At 36.3% G+C, this 23465-nt stretch overlaps 1 protein-coding gene across 13 annotated transcripts in view; it reads left to right on the top strand.

Annotated features, from left to right (window-relative positions):
• The window catches only part of Lpp (LIM domain containing preferred translocation partner in lipoma), a 644616-nt gene that overhangs the window by 269626 nt on the left and 351525 nt on the right, over positions 1–23465 (top strand). For all 13 annotated transcript variants that reach the window (XM_078043842.1, XM_078043841.1, XM_078043843.1 and 10 more), the window contains one exon: positions 15562–15674. In XM_078043842.1, coding sequence (XP_077899968.1) covers positions 15562–15674 — 113 coding nt within the window. The remainder of the gene's footprint in view (positions 1–15561; positions 15675–23465) is intronic.

Genomic DNA, 23465 nt, shown 5'->3' on the forward strand with positions numbered 1-23465 from the left:
ATACTGTCTACATTTCAGGTTGCCCTTTGCCTGATCTTGCCTAGAGAATTATTTTTTTATGTTAAAATCCAGTAAGTGCCTGTTGCAGTTAGGGTAACTGCCCTGTCATGGCATCTGGGGGTATTTTCTGACTATTCGAATTAAAAATAATTCTGAGTCTCCTATAGCCATTAATTGTCTCTTGCACTTTGAGTCATAGAATCATAAACCATTGGTGTTGAAAGGGCCTTTTAAGGCCATTAAATGGGTTCTTTGCATATATAAAGCTTGAATCTCTTTTATAATATTCCTGTGAAGTAATCTTCTTGCCTCTACTTGAATACTTCCAGTTACTTGGCACTCTCAGATTTTCAAATCAGGTAATTTTTATTGTGTTTTCACTGTTAAGCCTGAGGATTTGTAAATTAAGTTATACTCTAGTGATATGCCTCTGTTAATATATTTCTGTGAAACTTTTACAGTTTTCCGAACAATATTTAATTTTCTTTGCGTATCATAACTATAGAGGCTCATAACTTTCTGTCTTTTAACATCAGGTATATTTTTGTCTGAAGAGCTAAATAAATTTCAAATGATTTCGGTCATCTTGGGCATATGCTGTGTAGAGCACTACCCTTTTTTGCTAAAGCCTGACGTTCATGTTTTTCAATATAATAGATTATATCACCTTTCTTTTTAAGGTCTTGCTATGTAAATCATCACACGAGCCCTGGACTAGCATTTATAGTTCTCTTTATAAGGTTCAAAGACATGCACTTTCTCCAGGCCTTAGTTCTGGTGTAGGCCATCATGGACAGCCTCCTAATCTTTTTGAGTCTTATTTTCCTTATCCATAAAGTGGAGCTAAGAAAAGCAATCCCATGAGGAGAGTTTGTAACTAGCTTAGTTAAAATACCAAGTCAAACTTGCTGAAATTCCTCAACCTAATATCTAATAGAGACTTTTCCCCCCCTGCTTGTGGTAGGAAGATGATAGTTATAAAAAGAAAAGAACAATATGTTTAGTACAAAGTGAAACTATTTTAAGGAATAGGCTTAAATTTAGATAAATATGCTGAAGTATGAAGAGTTTCTTAGAAAATTATGGGGAGCTCCAGACACAACAGGCATGAATAGAGAGCTTTTTGCTCTTGTCTGCACTTGCCCCACACTGATGAATTCTTCCTCCTCTTGAACCTTCTAGCACTTTGTGAAGACTTCCTTCCTTTATGGAACTTTGTAGCAGGCATAATAATGGCCTGCAAAGATGCTGTGCCCTAATCTCTGCAGCCTGTAAACATGTTAGGTACATGGGAGGGAGAGATTTATTGAACACATGGAATTAAGGCTGTGAGTCAGCCAACCAAGGGTAGGGAGATTATCCCGGAGTATAGCGGGTGGGCAGTGTTATCACAAGCATCTTAAAAGTAGAAGTGGGAGAAAGGGAGGGAGTGTGGAGAGATGAGAAACAAACTCATTGAGGCTTTGTCTCGCTTTGAAAATGGGGGATGGGGCCACAAGCCAAGGAATGAGGACTACCTTAAGAAGCTGAGTATAGCAAGGAAAGAGATTCTTGTAGAAACACCAGAAAGGAAGTCATTCCTGCAGATGTGATTTTATTCCACTGATACACATGACAGACTTCTAAATTATAGAATTGTAAGTTAATAAATTGGCATTGTTTTTAAACAATGATGTTTGTGGTAATTTGCTTCAATAACAGTAGAAAACTAACACACATGATGTTATGTTGAAAGTATTTGTTTATATATCTGTTCTCCCTTTTAGAAAATGAATTCCTCAAGGATGACAATGTTGTCTTTGGAAAAAAAAAATCATTTCAGCACAGTTACAAATGACAGGAATGTAAGATTTCCTGTCAAATACTAGAGAGAACTAGTACTTACTGTGTATAGCACTGAATGCTCAACATTACTCAAGGCACTTTTCTTCAAAACATTTTCTTACTCCCTAAGAATAATGTACAGACTTACTGAAGCTTAATTTTCTTATCTGTGTAATGATTTTGTGGACTATATCAAGTTTAGCAAACTTTTCTGTAAGTCCCAAAAGTAATAATCTTTGGCTTTGAAGGCCACGTGTTTGTCACAACCACTCCATTTGGTCATTGGAACATGAACATAGACATAGACATAAGTAAATGAATGACACGGCTGTGTTCCAATTAAAATTTAGTTACAAGAGAAGGTGAATGCATTTGGTCCATTGGTCAGTGTTTGCTGCCCTTTGGACTGGTGAACCCTCTTCTTCTGTTCTAGTTTCCTTCTGAGCTGATTATTCTGTGAATTTAGGAAGTTGTACCATTAGTGTCAGCTAAGCCAAGGAAGTGCCAGTAGGACTTGGAGAGGTAGCTCCACTGACAGGATGGGTCTCTTTATAGCAATCAGCATAATATCACAGACTCAAGTGCCAGGAAGGAAACTGCCACCATGTCCTTGGCAAATGGGCCCAGGACAAATGCTCTTAAGGATGAGACGTAAGGAAATCCTTGAATGCCAAGGCTGAGCTCACTGAACTTGAAACTCAGAGGACTGGAACTACCATTGGAGGAGTACAAGGGGGCAATAAATCTATTGCGCTCAGAAATGAAAGACCTTCAGAGGCAGCTGGCCAAATGAAGCAGGAGGAGGGAATGGGTTCTTCACTCAGCTAAATTATGACTCTGGGCAGGCAAATCAGGTCTACTAAAATAGCAAGGTGCCTGAACTTCTGCCCAGAACATGTCACCAGTCTGTGCAATTTGGGATTGTCTTCCATCACAGCCTCCTAATCTGAGGAAATGAAGGAAGCAAAGTGAATGAAATACAAGGAATGACATTTTTCTTGGAGAGCCTCCTTAGGGACAAAACCTGATTTTTCGAGAGAACTCTTACTTTTTGAACTTTTTAATTTTAACTTGAATTCTTTGTTGACAGAGCATCCAGTGGATTTTTGAGGCCTCTTAAGCCTTCCTACTAATGTGGGACTTAACTCTTTTAGATGTGGGGGTATGGGGCAAAGAAAAACCCTTGCAAACTCAGCAAAGGGCACTGGGGTATGTTTGCTCATCTGATTGCCTGGTTGTGATTGTTTGTTTTTGCTTGGCTGTGTCACTGGATTTTGAGGACAAAACTAGTCTCTTTAATTTGTATGTCACAATAGCTTGTTTATGTCTTATAAATTGTTCAAGAACAGTTTGTCCATTAAGAAAAAAAAAAAAGTGACCTAGCCATCCTTCTGACCCAGAACAAGGCTGGGTGAATCAGTCGCAGAAGCTTGATGTGGCAAGTTAGAACCGCTTCAGGGCTCTGTACTACATGGTTGCTCTCCAAGATCTCTAAACATTCCGGGAGAACACACTGTTTGTTTATTTGGCTGCTAGGACTTCGTTTGGCTATTTTGTTAGTTATGCTCTTTTGCTTTTTCTCTCGTTTTGCCTTGACCCTCAACTCTTTGCAATCATGGTGGTGTAAGAACTATATTGAGTAGCTGAACTCAGAAATTCAAATATATATATATTCAAAATATATGTCATCTGACCGTGACTTGGCTATATAAAGAGGTACTCCTTTGGTAGAGATCATCTCCTGGGGACTCTATTTTTAGTCTTTCACTCTCTCTCCTCCCTGACATACTCACATTTTGAAATTGTTTCTCAAGTTCTTCCTTTAAAGACTGACTTATTTGGTTAGGATTCAGTGTGTTATATTATCAAGAACCCATGTGTCCATTTACTTAGCAAATATTTTTCTCAACTCGTCTTCATCTCAATTCTTGACATTGATTGGAAGAGGTGCTGTTGGGTTTGAGTGAGAATCATACATGATGTGTGCCCTCGAGGAGCACAGTGTAGCGAAGTCAATGGCTCACGCATTTTCCACAGGATACACCATGATAGATACTTTCAAAACACTATATAGGGCTAGAAGTAGCCTTGGGGAAAACCAAGTACACGTGTGGAGTGGCAGATGACTGAACCTCCCCCAAAAATCTTGGGTTTAGATGTGAAAAATCAGTGGGGAATGAAGTCTAGATGGAGAGAAAGGCAAGAGAACATTCTTGGGGCCTAAGAAACCAGGGTAAGTAGCCTGGCAGATTACTGGGTTTATGGCTTAGCAAAAGTGAGCTTTCTTGAAAAAGAAACCAAGAAAGCAATCCTATTCATTCAACTACAAAAACATTATGTATCTAGGAATAAATTTAAATAAGGAAATGGAAGACCTCTACAATGAAAATTATAAAACTGCAATGAAATAATAGTCGAAAGGATACACAAAAAGGAGAAGATAGTCATATCCAAAGATTGGAAGAACTTATATTATTAAAATAACACACCATCCTAAGCAATCTACAGATTCAATACAACCTCCTTTCAAATTCCAAACTCATTCTTCATGGAAATAAAAAGCAAAAATCTCAAACATTCACATGGACCCACAAAAGTCCCAGAATAGCCAAAGCATCCTGAGGAAAAACAATGGCTGGAGGCATGAAAGCATACCTCAGAGCCATAGTAACCAAAGCAGCAAGTAAAGTCTTAAAAACCACCGTGTAGACCAATGAAATAGAATACAGAGCTCAGAAATCACTCCATGCACACATAGCAAAATGATTTTTTATTAAGATGTAAAGAACATATATTGGAGAAAAGACGGGCTCTTCAGTAAGTGGTGCTAGGAAAACTGGATACACAGACTAGATTCTTAACCTTTTATCACAAGAAAAAATCAATACAAAATGGATTAATAACCAGCATGTAAGACCTGAAATATTGAAACTACTAGAGAAAACATAGGGATAACACTAGATTACATGTATACAAAGTTTTTTTTTTTTTTTTGGTTAAGATCCTAAAAGCTCAGGCAACAAAAGCAAAAATAGACAAAAGGGATTATATCAAAGTAAGAAGCTTCTGCACAGCAAAGGAAGCAACAGAGTGAAGAGACAACCAGTAGAATAAGAAAATATTTGCAAACTACTTACCTAGAAGTGATTAATATCCAGAATATACAAGTTACTTGAATAACAAAAATGTAAATAATCCAATTTAAATGGGGAAAAATGATCTGAATATACAGTTTTTGTAAGAATGCACACAATGGCCAACAAGTACATGAAAAAATACACAATATCACTAATCATCAGGGAAATGCAAAATCAAAACCACAATGAAATAAATATCAACTTGCTCCCATTAAAATAACTATCCAAAAACAAAAATGAAAGAATGAATGAAATGGCAATAAAGATTTAGAAAAAAATGTGAATTTTTACATATTGCCATTAGGAATGTAAATTAATACAGCCACTATGGAAATAACAGTATGGAGATTCCTCAAAAAACTAAACATAGAATTACTATTTGATTTATCTATAACTATTGAGTATATATCCACGTGGGAAGGGGGGAACATATCAAAGAGATACCTGTATTCCCATGTTTAATACAGCTTTGTTCACAATTGCTGAGATAGAATCAACCAAGGTGTTCATTAATGGATGAATAGATAAAGAAAACACATATATTATTCTTTTATATATAGAATAGAATAATACTCTGTTGTAGAAAAGAATAAATGCTACCATTTGCAGCAAGATGGATAGAACTCTAGGTCATCACATTAAGTAAAATAAATGAGTCACAGAATGATAAATACCACATTTTCACTCACTTGGGGAAGCCAAAAAAAAAAAAAAAAAGAATAAGTCAGTCTCATAGAAGAGTAGAATGAAGTGGTAGTTACTAGAGATTGAAGGATCATGAAGCCAGGCTTTGAAGAGGGTCAATAAGGAACACCAAACCACAGCTAGAAAGGAGAAATTAGTCCCTAGAGTTTCATAGAATGGTAGGGTAACTATAGTTTACAACCACCCATGATATATTTCAAAATGAAGTTTCTGAGCACATAGAAATTATTAATGTTTGAGAAGATAGAAAGCCTAACTAACCTGATTTGGTCATTGTATACTGTATATATTTATCAAATTGTTTAAATACAACCCATAAATATGTACTAATGTTATGTGTCAAGAAAAGGTAAATATTATGAAATTTAAAACTTTGAGAGCTAATAACTGTTTATAGCAGTTATTTTGAAAGATGCATACTGGTCAGATCAGTAATGGGAAAAAGAATTTATTAGGTTTCTACTTCCTCATAGGAAGCTCATTCAGTTACCAGATTCCTTCCATCCAAAATAAGATCCTGTCAAATCTCAAAAGTACCAAGTAGGTCCTTTATGGGCCTCCAGTATTCCTCAAAAATAATTCTCTAAAACTTCAGTATAATTGCATATGGGAGGGTTTATTTTTGCTATTCCAGTGGTCTGGGTAGCTGTCCTTATTCCAGTACCACATTGTTTTGATTACTGTAGTTTTGTGATAAGTTGTGAAATCAGGAAACAGGAGACCTCCAGTTCTGTTCTTTTTCAAGATTATTTTGACTATTTAGAAGGCGGTGGGTGGAGAGTCATTGAAATTTTTAATTTGGCAACAGTGTATAAGGGGCTTGGAAAAGGACTAGGAAGCATTTTGGAAAGGTTAGGAATAACAGAGACACACTTCAGCTATTTCTTTAGATATAAAGAATGTATGTATAAAGTATTTTAGTGGCAGTGGAGATGAAGAACAGGTAAAAGAATTGGAAAAATGGTATAATTTATTATGGCCTTTTTGTATTCAGTGGAGATGATTGAGACAAAAAGAAAGGCATTTTCAGTTTTATTGATTGTGAGAATTGTGAGAAGATACATAGAAAAACAGAGGGTGCAAGAGGTCATCAGATCTGTGGTGGGTTAGCATATCTGAATTCAGGTTTGAGCAGAGGGTATATAGTTCACTTGGAGATGCTCAGCCGACAATCAGTAAATACAGACATGCAATCAACAAGCTCCACGATAACTCTGGGTCTTATGTTGCTTATAGATGGTATATCCATTTAGAATTGCTTTTTTGATGTAACACATTTACGGTTACCATGGTGGCAGGAGCCAAATAGAGGAAAGTGGCTGGGGACAGCAGCAAAAATGAAGATCTGGTTAAAGACAGTAAAATCTAGAAGCTTCTGTGACTTGCCTTAGCTAAGAGTAAACAGAGTGCTAGATGGCTGTTGACATGTGTTTTATTTTGAAGTGACTATTATCACTAGGGTCTGAAGTCCTTAGCCTTGATCTCTTGGAGCCTAATGTTCCTGTTCTCCAGCTGAGAGAGACTAATTCACCATCTTGTGTTGTAAACACTCACTCATTTTAACTGATTACACCTCCAATGATTCTCAAATCACTAAAATTACTAATTGCTATTCCTTACACATCAAAGAGTGAATCCTGAATAATTAACCCCAAATAAAATTAGATGAATTGGCCCTTTTAATTAGAGTCCCTGCTGCTGTTTGTTCTGAGCTTCCTTTTCTTACTGTTAAGAGACTTTTAGAATGATTAAAACTGTTTAAGACTTAAACAGCCAGTGACCTTTTAATACAATATAAATCCATGAAAGCAATATTTCAACTAGCAGGTGGTGAAGTAAATTTTTAGAGCAAGTACCTGTCAGATCCACTATTCCTGTGGGGGAAAAAAAATACATGCCAAAAAACAACCACCTTGAAATGAAATGAGTGTCTCTATTTGATTATTTTTAAAGCATTTATGCATTTGCTAAGCTTCAGACTTGATGAAATAAATGGCAGGGTTGAAGGAGAGTGAGTAATGGTTGGCATCATTTTATATAAATAGTAACAAGCATTTGGCAGCAAGAAGAATTCAAAGTGCATAAAAGATGAAGACTGGAGAAATCACAGAAGGCCCCTAGCCTCAGGTAGCTATTCTAGCCCTGGGGAATTTTCTGGAAGCAGGGGAATAGGCCTCAAACTAAGGGATTAGGAAGTTTTGTGGGATCTTATTGCTGCTGATCATTGAGCTGTGATTTCTGGCCTACCCATGCTGCATTCACCTTAGATTTTGTTGAAGATATTTTGTGAGTTACTGCTCATAGGTGGCAAATCTCCTAAAGAGTAAGAATCTCTTCTCTTCTTCTCAGCCTTCTGAAGTTATAGAGGTAGAGCAGGTTTTCTCCTCATTCCCAAGAGGTCTTAGTGTCTCATACTAAAAGTGCCACATACTGAGATAAATGTGTCTTCAGCTATAAGTGAGGAGATTTGGGGTCATAATAGGTTTCTATTTTCCGGTTTATGTCACTGGTGAAGAATTTCCCCATCTATAAAATGACGTAACTGGACTAGTTCAATGACTTATTTTTCTTTAACATTTTCAAATAAATTTCAACTTTTCGTTTTGAAATTATTTCAGATTTTACAGAAACATTGAATATTCATTTAATGTTTGCCCAGTTTCCCTAAGTGTTGACCTCTTATATAACCACAGTAGAGTTACCAACTCTACTAATTAACACTGATGCAATATTACTTACTAACATATAAAACTAATTCACATTTTATCAATTGTCCTACTAATATCTCTCTTCTGGAATCCTGTCCAGAATTACAGGGTGCATATAGTTGTCATACCTCCTTAGTTTTTGGTAATCTTGGGTAATTGTTTAGTCTTTATTTTTCACAGTAGTCAATGATGCTTAATCAGACTGCACATCAGAAGCATCCAAGGAGTTTTATAAGTCACTGTATCTAATTTCCAATTGCAAAGCCTCTGACTGAGGACATTGTCCTAGAAAGTTCTGCTGTATACTTTCTGTTCAATGTCAGATGGTTTCAACACCTCAACCTCAACATTTTGAGATTGTGTTCATGTATCTCACCTTCCCCTTCCTTGTGTTCCTGTACCATCTTCATTCCCATCTCTACTTCAGAAGTTGAGAGCTAACTCAAAATTACTGTAGAATTTGGAGTAGTTTGTAGATCTCCTATGGGATGTAGATACTATTAAATCTATCAGGTCCTCCATTGCTAAAGAAAGATCCAGGACATTGGAAGTGGATACCATGTTTCTGGAGACTGGGGTGCCCCCCTGCCTCATCACATGGTAACTTGGGGATAAGGACTTAGATACTGTACTTTGAAACCATGCTCTCTGTAAGATAATTTGCAAACTCACAAACAACAACAAAAGTCAACTAGACAGACACTTTAAGACTGATATTATTACCTGTCCAGCTAATAGCTTCATAAAACACCTGTAAACCAAATTAGCTTCATGGAATATGTATGATCCACCAGTAATTTAGTTCTGATGGGTCTTCAGTACTATTCTATGTCAATAACAGGAAAGGGGACCAATTAACTATAGAAAAAGTACGTGTTTTCATTCTATCAGAGTTTAATTCATATATGTATATTCATATTTCTATATATTTTTGTTACTAATAATTTATAATGATAATATTGTTACTATATGCTGAACATCTCCTATGTATTCTATGTGCTCTGGGTAGGGATCATCACAATAAGAAGCCTGATCTCAAAGATGATAGTCTAGCAGGAGAAAACAAGAACAACACAATTAAACTAAGAGCAGAATATCTGCTATACTAGAGCTAAATCAGGGAGGAGCAATGTGTTGTCATTGGACAATATCCATCATTGGATGAGGATGGCTCAATCTACAGCTTTCTACAGCAGGGATTGAAATAAGTTAAATTACCCATTTACAGTGCTTCATTGTGAAACCACACAACCTCTAGCTCCAGGCCATCTTTGAAGGGAAGTAAGCTTCTGTCCTCAATGGACCCCACCAGGTGATATCCTGTCTCTAAATCAAAGGGATATTTTCAGAAGATTCTGTCAGGACACTGGTATTTCTTTGGCAGCTTCTTTTTTGAGTGGTAAATTATGTTTTGTTTGAGTTTGTGTCTCTGGGATCTTGCCTTTTGTTCTGTCCGAAACATGAATTTTTAAATTTTTAATTCATTGTTTTTAAATGAGGGGAATTTCACTTTTTTTTACGGGGGCTGATGATATCTCAGTAGCTGTTACAGGATTGATGCATCAGGCTCAACACATTGCCTTATCCATTTTGAATGCTCATTTTGGGAAGTCCAAAAATATGAAGTGATTTGTTGTTTGAATAGCAGTTACTATGTTTTGCTACTTGGTTCTAGTCCATTTTCAGAACCAGACTTGTCTCCTTTTTTTTCCCCTCCCTTTGTGTTTTTTGAAATACATTCAATGTTTTTGACTGAGACATTGAATCTGTTATCCAATAAGTGGAAAGCACTGTGTGATAGAGAAATAGAGTATACATAGATGTGGTACACTAAGGTGTTTCCCCTTTGTACATTTAATACCCTTCTGCATTGAAGAGGACTGTTGAACTCAGTGAAGTCCCATAGATTTTGTGTGAGCTAAAAATGGAGTGAAATTGTCCAATTTAAAATCAGAGACGTCATCCACTTTAAAGATAATAATTCTTGCTTTTAATTTGAGAATCTCAAAGAGCATTTCAAGCTAAGTTACTTAGAAAGATGACAGCACATTAAATTTTGGCTTGGGTAAATATAGTGATGCATTAAAATTAAACACTGGGTTTGCCTAGATTCTGCAATTCATTTCAAAGTATCTTCCTTTTGATTCTTAAAAAATAATGCCTGGCTGTAATTCACATTTATTGTATAGTAATTAAGTCAAAGGAGAAGCAATTCAAAACAACACTTATTATACCATAAGTGATAGACAATCTCTGTTAATATAAAGGTTTATAGAAATTTGAGTCCATGTTATAAGCTATTCAGTAGCCCATTTTTTCCTCACTTGATAATACATCAGTTTTTCATGTTCTTCCCCCAGATACTCCATGACTCACTCCCTCACTAGATTTAAGTCTTTGCCCAAATACCACCTTAGTGAGGCATTTCTTTCTCAACACTTTTCTTTAAAATTGCAACATCCTACTACCACCCTAGCAGTTCTGTCTCCCTTCCTTGTTTTGAATTCTTTATGGTGCTTATCACCATTTGATATTCAGTATGTTTTATTTATTTATTTTTAATCATCCTTTTCCTCCTGCTATGGTGTAATTGGGGGCAACACTTTCTGTTTTATTGATTGATTAATTAATTTTTATTTGTTCTTTTCTCCTCCAGTGTCTTGTATTATACCTGTCACATAAAAGGTACTCAATGAATAAGCAGGTGACAGATGTAGATGAACTTCATTCTTTGGATGACTACGTAATTATCCACTGTGTAATCAGATGCAATATATTTTATAACAAATACCATATTGATGAGCATTCTGATTTTTCTATTATATTGTGTTGTGATGAAGCTTCCATAACATGCTTCTATGCAAAATTTTCAGTTATTTCTTTGTACGATAATTTGTTTAAAGTGGTATTGTTGAGTTAAATCCATAAACATTTTTGAGGATTTGATACCCTCTGGCAAGTTTTCTTGAAGAAAGTTCTATCTAATATTACTTGGGCTCTAGCTAGGAATATATGAGTTCTGATTTCGCTATACCATCGTCAATTCTGTGTTTCATCACTATTTTAAAAATTATTTATTATATTTAATTGACATAATAGTACAAATTTATAGTAATGTACAATGTGACATTTTGTACATATCCATGTGTAGGAAACAGCAAAAATAGGATAATTAGCTTATCGCCTCATTTCTTTGTTATCATTATTTTCAATCTTGGTCCTTTTTAAATGTCATTGTCTATTAGAAATTAAGTACTATCAGAATCAACAATTTATTTTTTAGATAAACAGTAGGAAATAAAAATGGAAGAATGATAGAAAGGTTAGTTCTCCTAATACATAGTCATGTATAATAAAAGTTTGGAATTTCTAAAGATGTATGCATGAAAACTAAATGTAAAGGTCACAAAGCTTCTAGTTCATCGGAGGGTGCATTGCTTAAGGGGTGTGAGCTGCTGTTTTGGTGGCAGTGAGGACAGGTAACCAGGAATGCCCAGCCTTTCCCTGATAATGAGCATTTATCCTAGAGAACACTCACAGGAACTGCACACTCAAAGAACAGGGTAAAAGGGGAATCTAGGTACTGCTTTATTAATAGCTCTGTGAGTGTTGATCTCCCTCTGGGACAGAGATCTGTGGTTGTACTGAGATGGTTTGCAGGTTTTGGCTTTAGGAACAGAGAGATGTTTTATCCCATCTCTTCTTCTCACCACTGTGTCTTGGAAGCCTCTATGCTCAGTGAGCTGCATCCCTAAAGGATCTGGCTCGAGGCCCCTATCTACCTATTTGGGGTCAACAAAAATATTCCCAACAATAGCTGGCTTGGTTTTCCTGGGAACCGGATGCTGCATAGGTCTGAAGAAGTATAAGAAAGAGCCCTTTCTGGGTACTTCTTAAACAGATCTGCAGGGCACACTGTTGCATGCCTGTAATCAAAACTACTAAGGAGGCTGAGGCACGAGGATCATAAGTTCAAGGCCAAGGTGGGCAACATAGCAGGGCTCTGTCTCAAAAGATAAAAGTGAAGTACAACTGAGGTTCTTACAGTAGTGTCTGGATCAGTTGGATTAGCAAACCTTTCCCTTGTCAGGGAAACCAACAGAAGTGAGATGGGAAAAGAGCATTGAAAGGACTTTGTCTCTTAATAGATACAACAAACTGGATAAATCAGAGCAATTTTTTCATATTTTTAGTTACAACCATTGGAGTCAATGGCTTGAGAAGGCTGAGAAGTGATGGATAAAATGGCACTTATCCTAACTTATTCTCTTAGCCTTTGTCATATTACAGCATTTCCTGGTGGGTTTTAAAACTTTATCAACTGAACATCTATAAATAACACATTTCTAGGTACTGAAAATCTCTGTTTTGTGGGTTTGTGTTATTTGAAAACTACAAAGGAGAGTTGAACTGCTGTATCAACGAACTCAGGGCGGTCTCTTAACCCCCTGAGAATGCTGGGGGCCAAGCTTGAAATGCAAGTTTTAGATCCCTTCAAGGGCAAAAGACAAGATGCTGCTCTCCCCTTTGGCTCAGTAGGAGGGGAAAAAAGTACAAATGAATAAAATAATCGACAAGTTAAAAGTTTGTATTTTCCTTCCACTGTTATTCCTCAGTTGCAAAATTCAGCTTCTTAGAGGCAAGTTGCCATTGTCAGTTTCTTAGGAATCCATTCCAAAGTTTCTTCCTGATAGTACATACATATATCTATACACATCATTACACAAATAACACTTGTCTATTAAAATCATGAGCTATAAGTTAGAATTCGCATAACAGTTTGATTTAAGATAGTTAAGAGTTTTTCACACACATACATATGTGTGTGAAAGATCAAAATAGGATAATTAGCATTTCTATCACCTCAAACATTTTTCATTTCTTTGTCATCACTAATCTTAATTTTAGTCCCTCTTTTAAATGGCATTGTCTGTTAGGAAATTAGTACTATCAAAATCAACAATTTATTTTATAGTTAGCAGAAAATAAAAATGGAGATAAAAATAGAAAAGCATCATTGATAGAAAGACCCGAGCTATCTGCAGTAGTTCACGCTTTCTTCCAAAGAACCCATTTTCTCTCCCTCTTTCATTTTGTATCAGTTTCCTAGTTAATTACCTTTTCTTCCATGTCTTTTAAAAATGTGAGTTTTTAAAAGCTATGATAAGAAGTCTTTGGCAGTTGAGCTTGAAGAGCAGAAAACTTCTGTCTGATCCAATTAAAGAAGATAATTATTATGAGGTTATCATTAAGGATTTTAAAAATTTATCTATATTGCCTAGAATTATGATCATTCTTGTTTTCAACTTATTTCTTTTTGAAAAGTACATTCTCTTTTCCTTTTCACCCTCCCAAGACTATCATCAATCTGTGCTTCACAATATTTATGTCCTATTACAAAAATAGGGCAAAGAAGAATACAGTTGGAAGGGACCTCAGAGACGGGCAGTTGTACTTTTCATTCCAACACATAATTTGCTATTACATTTTGGACTATTCATGTGACTTTTATTGACCTTTGTTTTTCTTTTTATAATACCATCTCCAGGATTTTTTTTTTTTTAGTTTTGATATTATCTGATGGTGTGATGATTCTGTATAACGTAGCAGAACCTAATGAATTATAAGAGGGCATTCAACAATCTGTATTTTAACAAGACCTTTCATAGATCCTGATGAGTTCTGAACTTTGGGAACCATTTCTGTAGTGGGGGGTGTCCTGTGAATGAGAGGTAGTGTATGAAAGTTTCCTTAGTACATTGCCTGGTGCATGGTCAGAGACTAGTACTCTGGAGATGACTGAATTTCACTGGGTGTTAGACTTGGCAGCTGTTAGCTACTCTTCAAATTCTAACAGTGTTGTTTATAAAGCTAATGAAGGCCAAGTGAACAATTTCAAAGGGGTGTCGGAACAACCAAACTCACTGTCTTTCCATGGTGTCCCTTTTACCATTCTTAGACTCTTTCTCCAAATGCCTAAGTTGAGATACTTTGCTTCTATACAAAAGCAACTCATTTTAATGATGGAGACTGCTGCCCTACAGCTAAATGTTGAAAAGCTGAAATGCAAGGATATGCTACTGATCTATAAATAGAGGAGAATACTTCCCCAACACATCAAAAACATTATTTTTAAAAAGAAGAGAAAAAATAGAAAGACTGTTTAAAAAGGAAATTTCTGTTTTCCCAGTAAGTTTTTTTTTTTCAAAATCTATTTTAAGAGATTCTATACTATGAGCCATACAGCTCTTGGATATATGTTTGTACCTCAAATTTTACAGAGGAGATCTGGTGTTTCAACCACCATTCTTGTTGGTCAGAGATGGATTTCTTGGTCTCCTGAGCTTCATTATTTCCTTCTTGGATTGTATTTTCTAAATCAGATGTTTCTTATTCCAATTTCTCCTCATCTGTTCTGCATATACTTAAACTTTAGTAAATCATATTGCAACCAAGTGTTTCTGCCTCAGAATTCCTTGGGTGCATGATAAAATTGACACTCTGCTCCATCTGTATCCCACTTAGTTATTCATCACTTTTCTAATTTTTATCACCCAGTAACACTATTTTATATTCTTGTGGTTTTGGTAGGTTATACCTTACTTTTTATTCTCTGTGCCCTGATTTTTTTTCCCTTGTATGTCTGTATCCCCCTTTCTGCCTAGAGTGGACTTGCTATCTGCATCCACAATGTGCAGGGCAATTATAGGATCCAGTCAGCCTCCCTTGTTCCTCCACTTGGATATAAGTTTTATTTTATGTTATTTTCCAGAAGTTTATTTATACTCTTCGTAAAATGTATCTTGTATCATTCTTACTTGTATACATGTTTTTTTTTCCTCTTGTACTTGATTAAAAATTTACTGAGGTCAAGCTCCATGTCTTATATAATTTAGTCACCTCATCCCCCAAACCAAGCACATCCCCTGCTCTTGCTAAATGTACTTGACCCCTCTAGACTAGCTTTTATGCCACTTCTAAATATCAAATCTTGTCCTCCCTCTGAAAGTTAAGGCTATTAATTAAACTGAGGAGAGCTAAGATAGGGAATAATTGCTATACAAGGCAAAAAATTATGTGTCAAAGCCAATTATGAAAGAGTAAAATGTCAGCAAATATATATTTTTAAAGAGTATTATGAAATTGCATCCATTTTAACTTTGTGTGTGTGTGTTTCTTTTCTGCAGGCGACTTTCTCCCACCACCACCTCCACCTCTAGATGATCCTGGTGCCCTTCCATCTGGCTCTGGAAACTTTCCTCCTCCACCACCCCTTGATGATGGTGCTTTCAAAGTGCAGGTAGGAGCTGTGGTTGCACTCATGCACTAGAAGGAAGCTCATGAATTCAGTAATTGTTTCTGTGGTAGATAAACATTTATCCAGAGCCTATAGAGGGCTTTGCAATTTACAAGGAACCAAGGCACTTTAATGCAAAATGCCCAACTCAAGCTTCTCAGATTTCTGCTGGCTTACACTTTGAAGCCCTGGAAATCCTTTTAACTACTAATTTTGTTTCAAAACCCAAAGCAATTTTTTAGGAATGCTGTTTGAGAAGTCTACATTTTCTTGTTATCCCAGGAACACATAGCTGGGCCTTCTTTATTGCCTCCCCGACTCCCTCTATCCACAAACATTGCATTTCAATGAGTAAGTCTGATATTTTAAGGATCTTTTTGGTCACTGTGGATCCAAGTTGGTCAGCAACATCCTTCTAACAAAAGTAACAACAAAAATCCTTAGGTTTTGTCTTGTGGTTAATTTTAGGGATGCATATATAGATTGGTGTTGTACTCTAGAGCATGTAGATTGCAAAGAAACTCAGGGCTAGACATAGAAGTGACACTAAAAGTAGGTTGCAGACTGTGATCATAGGGGACAGGTGAGTGACATGTCATTTAATCCAAATATATTATTTACATAAGGACAGATAATTAATAAAATTATAGAATTACTATTTTGTTCTTAGGTATGGTGATATTAGTATAGATACATTGAAGAAAAAATTAAGAGTCCTTGTCTTTTAGAGAAATATCTGAAGTATTGGGAGATGTAATGTAACAGTGTCTGATATTTGCTTCAAAATAATAAGAGTAGAAAATTTCTGAATGACAACGTGGGTGAGAATAAGATTAGCTGTGATTTGATAACTGTTGGGTGCATGGTCATTTCTGTTATTTAGTCTACATGTCCATATGTCTGAATTTTCCTGTAAGAAGTGTAAAGGAGAAAAAGCCATAGAAAAGAACTGTTTATATGGTTTGATCTGTGGTCTTGTTTTCTTTCTCCCAAATTTCTGGTTGGAGGAGATAAAGGAAGAAATGATTCATTCATTCCAGAAATATTTTGTGTTCCTATTTGGGCATTATTTAAGTACTAGAAAATCTATAATTGAAAATAAAGACAGCTTGCCTTCTGGAACTTACAAGTTGGTAGACTAGTGAACATGAACAAATTATATGCATTGTGATATAAGTTGAGTGAACTACCTGCCAAGGGAGGGAAAGAGTGAAGGGGATGTGGCTTTCTATAGTGTGTATATGGTCAATAAGGCCCTAGTCTGAACATGACACTTAGAGTCTTGAAGGAGAAGAGCAGGGAATAGATCATAGGGATTCTTAGGGAGTATATTTTCATGTAATCAATGTTAATAGAAGAAACTTTAAATAGCATCGATCCATTGAAATTAGTACGTTCCAGTTGTAATCAGTAAGTTCCAATTCAGTTTTAATTCTAGATCTTTTCAATGCTATTATATTTTTTTTGCATGTGTGTGTATATACACACATGTATACATGTGTCATTTATATGTCACTCTATATATTAGTATATATATCTCCTGTATTTATTTTGTTGTAAGCTACCACAAAGATCAGATACCAGTGATGACAAGAGTTCTACAGAGTTCATATGTATTTTATGCAGCAGAACCTTTGTAAATAAAAATAATGTTTGAGTTTTCTTACACAGCTATCTTTAATAAAAAATCATAAAACCTGAGTTTGCTTTTTATGTATCTTTGCTCTTATTTTGTTGGTGATGATTCTTTGAATGTTATTAATTATGCATGATTTAAAAATTCACTTATTCATTTTTCTCTTCTGAATTGTTATGAAAACTACTCTGTTGCATTTAAAATTTTTACTTCTCTAAAGGTTGACTTAATGAGAGAGACTTTCTTTTGAAAATTAGTTGAGCATCTTATTTCTAGTTGAGTGATTTTAAGCAGGTCACATGTAGACCCAGTTTCCTCATAATTACAAAAAGGTAGATATACATATAAATATACCTACTTTTCACAATGAAAAGACACAAATAAATTTGAAATTGTTAAGTTGAAATGTATAAACAGATATTTTGATGTTCTAGTAAATATTACCATGTGAAACTAATGATACTAAGAAATATATTAAGGCTTTGCCAGTGGGTTCCACCAAAAAAAAAAAATCATTCAATTCATGAATACAGGATGTCTTCCTATTTATTTGTATAATCTTCTTTAATTTCTTACATCAATATGTCATATTTTTCATTGTAGAACTCTTTTACCTCCTTGGTTAAAATTTGTTCCTAGGTATTTTATTTTATCTTTGACTTTTATAAGTGGGATATCTTTTTCAGATAGTTTGCTTTTGCCATATTAAGAAAATTACTGTTTTTGTATGTTGATTTTGCCTCTTGTGATGTTACTGAATTTTTAAGTAAATTCTAATAGTTTTTGTGGAGTATTTAGGATTTTCTCTATATATGATCATACTGTCTGCAAACAGGGGCAATTTGACTTCCTTTTTTCCCAATTAGGATGTTTTTAAATTCTTTCTCTTGCCTAATTGCTCTGGCTAGGACTTCCAGTTCTGTGTTGAATAGAAGTGGTGAAAGTGGGCATCCTTGTCCTGTTCATGGGGCTTTCATAAAATGACAAAAAGACAAAAAGTCTCTTTCTGTGTGGACTTTGTTCGGAGGAATGTGCTCAAGCCATGGCTTTGTTTTTGAAGAGGAAGGAAATAAACAAAAAGCCTGTTGCCATGTTGGCTTATGTTCTGTGTAAAACAGAAGGGAGGAAGATAAAAAATAGCGTAGGGTTTGCCAAATGGAAAGGACAAATCTGGTAGGGAGAGTGTTATTTTTGAGACTCTTCGTATGGAAAATTGTTGGCAAGTTAAAAAAGAAAATGGACATGCCCTTCCCTTGTGTATTGGTGACTTGGGTGGGCCAGTGGCTCTGGGCATGCTCACCCCACCTTTGGATATGAGCTGTGATATAGTCTGGAGTGATGTATCATGGGAGAAAACTTTGCACCTTTTTCTCTCAGTTCTGGTGAAACCTCCTGTTGCCAAGTCCAGATTATAGCTGGTGGATGTGTGTTTTTATGTGCAACACTGTTTATGTTTCCAACCATATTTTCAGCTCAGAGCCAAAAGTATGTCTACTAAGTGTGACTGTGAGAATTTTAAGAGATTCAGGGCTGAAAGGGACCTTCAGATCATGTAGTCCAACCCTGGCTCCAAGCATCTAGATATGGCCCTTTTAAGTATTAACTGAATGAATTAACTCCCCCCCCCCTTTTTTTTTTTGGCCATGGGGGAAACTAAGAACCAAGGAAGAGAAGACCCTCTAGTTTCAGTTTTTACTGGATTTGGTCTTGACCTTTGTACCAGATGGTCCCTATGCTTGGTTTTGCTTTAGTTCTCTTTCAAGCTGTTAGGCTCTGAGATTCAGAGTAGGAGGGATCCATGCTTTTATCTGGAAAGAATAGGTGCTACTGGAGTTTTGCTTGACACTCTGATTTGTTTTTCAAAATTTAACCCAGGGGTGCTTTACCCCTTAGCTTCATGCCCGTCACACTCCTCCCACATTTAAATTTTGAGACAGGATCTCATGAAGTTGCTTAGGGCCTTGCTAAAATTCCTGAGGATGGCCTTGAATTTGTGATCCTCTCACTTCAGTCTCCTGAGCCTGTGGGATGACAGGTTTGCGCCACCATGTCTGGCAACACATTATTTTCTATATGCCGTACACATTTTTTTTTCCTTTTGCAAAGGCCAAATAAGTGTTTATTTTTGTTTTGAGGGTTCTTATTTTTTGGGGGGGAAGAGATGAATCTTGAAAAACAAGATTTTTTTTGGTTTGCTTTTTTGTCAGGAGCAATTTTGGCCTCTATGTCCATGAGGTTTGAGTGATCTGTTAGCAGTCACTTTATTCATTCATTTGTTCTTAATTCTTTCAGTGTAAATTCAATACCTTCTAGATGTAAATACCAATGCCAGGGCTCCTAGCCTTTGAATTTGACCTCAAAAGTTTGGGACCTCAACTCTTCAATTTTGGGACTGAGTTAGCCTCTGTTGGTTTCGATGCCAAAGTTGACAATTTTTTTTTGTTATTTTCAGCCAGACCTTGGACAGGTATTACTTAGGAGAGTTACACAGCGGGAGAATGTCTCAGAGAATTTCAGGTTTGTAAGAAATGCAGAGATCCCACATTCAAGTCCCTTTCTATTGTTACAATATTTTCTATTTTACAAAATGTTTATGAATGACTCTTACAGGATTGATAATGCTGATGAATAGGAGATGGATAGTACCTAGAATCAAGGCTTAAAGAACACACGTGCGCGCGCGCGCGCACACACACACACACACACACACACACACATTTTTAAATAAAGACGTGACAAATTGTGCTTCAGTTATGATGCTTTGATTAGAAGCACAATTTAAGTTCTGTATTAGTGGTAGGGAAAATAAATTAACTATGATTGGAGAAATGAAAGTAGGTTCTTGGAAACAATTTCAGTTCAGCTGAACTTTGATGGTTAGATAGGGCCATAATTTTCAGATGAGGGGAGTGATTCCCTTCCTTCCTTCCTTCCTTCCTTCCTTCCTTCCTTCCTTCCTTCCTTCCTTCCTTCCTTCCTTCCTTCCTTCCTTCCTTCCTTCCTTTATTTCTTTATTTCTTAGTAAGAAGAATAAAAACACAGAGAAAGGAAATCACAAAGTCAGTGTGAGAGGTCTTGAACATTCAGCTGTGGAATTTACTTTTGTTCTGAAAGTACTTACAATTTAATGCAGGTGTTTGTTATTATTTTAAATATAAGGGTGACATCTCCAGTCTGTTGTTAGGTGCCAAGTGATGCTATTAACATGTCATAAAACAAAATGTATCATACTGGCAGGAAGCCCCATGCAAACAATTCTAAGTTGCCTGATTGACTTCGTGAGATCCTTGGGGACTTACCTGAGATCCTTGGGGACACAGGATGGCTTCACTTTCAGGTGACAGTTTTGCTGCGCTTTCTCCATGGTGTCCAGTTAATGACTCACAACTCTTCCTCTCCTGTTTTGACCTGCCCTGAAGCTTGCTTCAATCATCTGCTCTCCACTGTTATATAATTTTGGTTTTCATTTCTCCTCGTCCAGCCTTTGAGGCAGGATGGTTGCTTCTGCTCGTGGAACCTGTCTGTCTACCTCAGAAAACCAGATATTTTTGTCCCTCAGTGGTTATTCAAAATATTAAATTTCTCTTCTTATGAGACTGAGATTTGTCCTTTTAAGATTTCCTGATACTGATCTTCTTCCCCTCTTCCTGAATAATGATGCACAGTCAAAGGAAAGGTCCAACTAGGAGGGAGAGAGGTGGGTACTATGTACCTCAAGGAATTAATCAATAAAGGTTCAGAAAGAAGGTGATTTTTCTAAGAACAAGGTGAGAACAGAGTAACATAAGCTATGACCAGAATTAGTGGAAAAAAGAAAAGAAAGAAAAAGGAAGGGAATCCCATGACATAATTTATTTTAAAGGCAGCCTCCCAAAGTTTAAAGCCAATTCAGTCCTGTTTTTGTGGAACCAATTTGAAGTTCATGTATGTGTATGGTGAATGGTGGCTTATAATCATTGCTAATATATTTCAATCAATTTCAGAATACATTTATACTTACCTATTTTACACATTTCTGAACAATTAAGAACTCAGGCCCACAGCCATGGCCACTTGTATTCAGAAGTGCACAGAAAGAGGCAAGCTGGATTGGCTTTGTATGATTTGGACAATTCTTTTCATAGACAGCATGTCTTCTACTGACTGGCAATGTGGTGAGGAAGGACAAGGCTGGGTATAAAAGGAGATCCAGGTGACTGCAGCTAGAATTCAAGGCAGAGACCTGTTGCCCTAGCAAGAACAAAAAGTGGTCAACAAAAGATTGAATGCTCTCTGAGGTGCTGCTTCTTTCTTGCATTGAGAATGCAAGGATATCTTGACCCACAAGATCATACCAAAAGAATGATTAAGTCGCTTATTTCTCCATGGCCCTTCACCTGGTTCCTTTTGGATGAGCAAGCACTAGTTGATTTATAGTTTGTAATCCTGGCAGCAACAGTAGCAGCAACAGCAGCGATAGCAACAGCTTGCTTTTGTGATGATCTTCTACTTTTATGGTTCATGTATGTAGGTCAGCGTGTGTTTAGCAAGGCCTGACGGGTTTGCTGGTATGCTCCTGGCTCTGCCCAGTGTGACTTCCTAGAAGTGAATGTCAAAGTTTTCCTGTTTGCTTTTTACACTGAATCATCTGGGTATTCAGATGAGAAGAGAGGGAAATTTTGGTGTCTGTACTTGTCAAAATGTCTTTCTCTCTGACAATAGTAGGTCTAGAGTCAATCAGGGGGCCTTCTCTTTCATCTTCCCATTGCCCCCCTGTTTCCTCCACTCTTTTTCCTCCTCATTCCTTCTTCTGCAGTGTTGGGGATTGAACCCAGGGCCTTAGGTATGCTAGGCATGCCCCTAGCCCCTTTTTCTTACTTTTCAAAAATGGTTTATTGAACATGGTAGAGCATTCTGTGATTGATAGTGGATTATGTGTATACATACATGCCCAACTTTATCAACCCCATTACCTTAAAGTAATCTAGGACGTATTCTTGCTTTCTGTGGTGAAAGATTAATCATTATACAAAGAATGTCTCATGGGGAAATCCTGTTGTACACTGGGCTAACAGTGAGGTTAGCTCTGCTTTAGCTTCTCAGTTTCTGGGTAGGAAGTAATTTTCTGCACTTGTGTATTACAGAAACTTTCCTTTGCCCAACTAAAGTAAAACTGCAGATGACTCTGAATCCTTGGAAGTTTTTAGTGGTTACATAAAGATTGACATATGTTTACTTTATTTTTTTACTTATGAAAAAGTAATGCAAGATAAATAAATAAATAAATAAATGTTTTTACATGTTACTTTATCAAGGAAAAGTGATGATCTGCATATATACCCCCATTCCCAATACCCAACAGTTGACACTGAGTGGTGGTGTTCTCCCTTCCTCACCTCAAATATTATTAAAACAATAGAGTAGAATGAGAGAAGGGAGGGAAAAGAGGGAATCATGAACTAAAATGGATTTCCATGCATGTATGAGTTTGTTGGGATGAACTCAACTGCTATGTTAAACAATAAAGATTCAATAAAAAAAAATTTGTTGAGTATGTTATAATATTTTCTTTTTTTTTTAAAGAGAGAGAGAGAGAATTTATTTTTTAGTTTTTGGCGGACACAACATCTTTGTTGGTATGTGGTGCTGAGGATCGAACACCGGGCCACACGCATACCAGGCGAGCGCGCTACCGCTTGAGCCACATCCCCAGCCCAAGTATGTTATAATATTTTCAACTTTGTAGTAACTTTTTGGGGGCATATAGGGTTGGAGATTGAACCTTGGGCACTTTTCCCTTGAGCACTTGTTATTTTTTTTTTTTTTAATTCTGAGATAGGATCTCACTAAATTGCAGAGGCTTGCCTCAAATGTATGATCTTTCTGTGTCCACCTCCTGAGAAGCTGGGATTACAGTTGTGTACCATCATGTCTGCCTTGAACACCTTTCTTTTAAGAAAGTTCTCATGCTAAATTGTACAACCACATTAGTAATAGTTCAGTCATAGTTTTTACTTCATTATACTTTTTTTGTTTTCTTTTTCTGGTATTGTCATCCAGATTTTTCCCTTTTATGTTCATTTTTTTTCTACCGCAGTACTTCATTAAGTAATTTTATTGATGGCTATGTGAGTAATAGAAATGACTTATATATTCTTATATATTAAGTTTGGCTACAA

Source organism: Ictidomys tridecemlineatus, chromosome 3 (genome assembly GCF_052094955.1).
Source record: "Ictidomys tridecemlineatus isolate mIctTri1 chromosome 3, mIctTri1.hap1, whole genome shotgun sequence".
Taxonomy (NCBI): Eukaryota; Metazoa; Chordata; class Mammalia; order Rodentia; family Sciuridae; genus Ictidomys; species Ictidomys tridecemlineatus.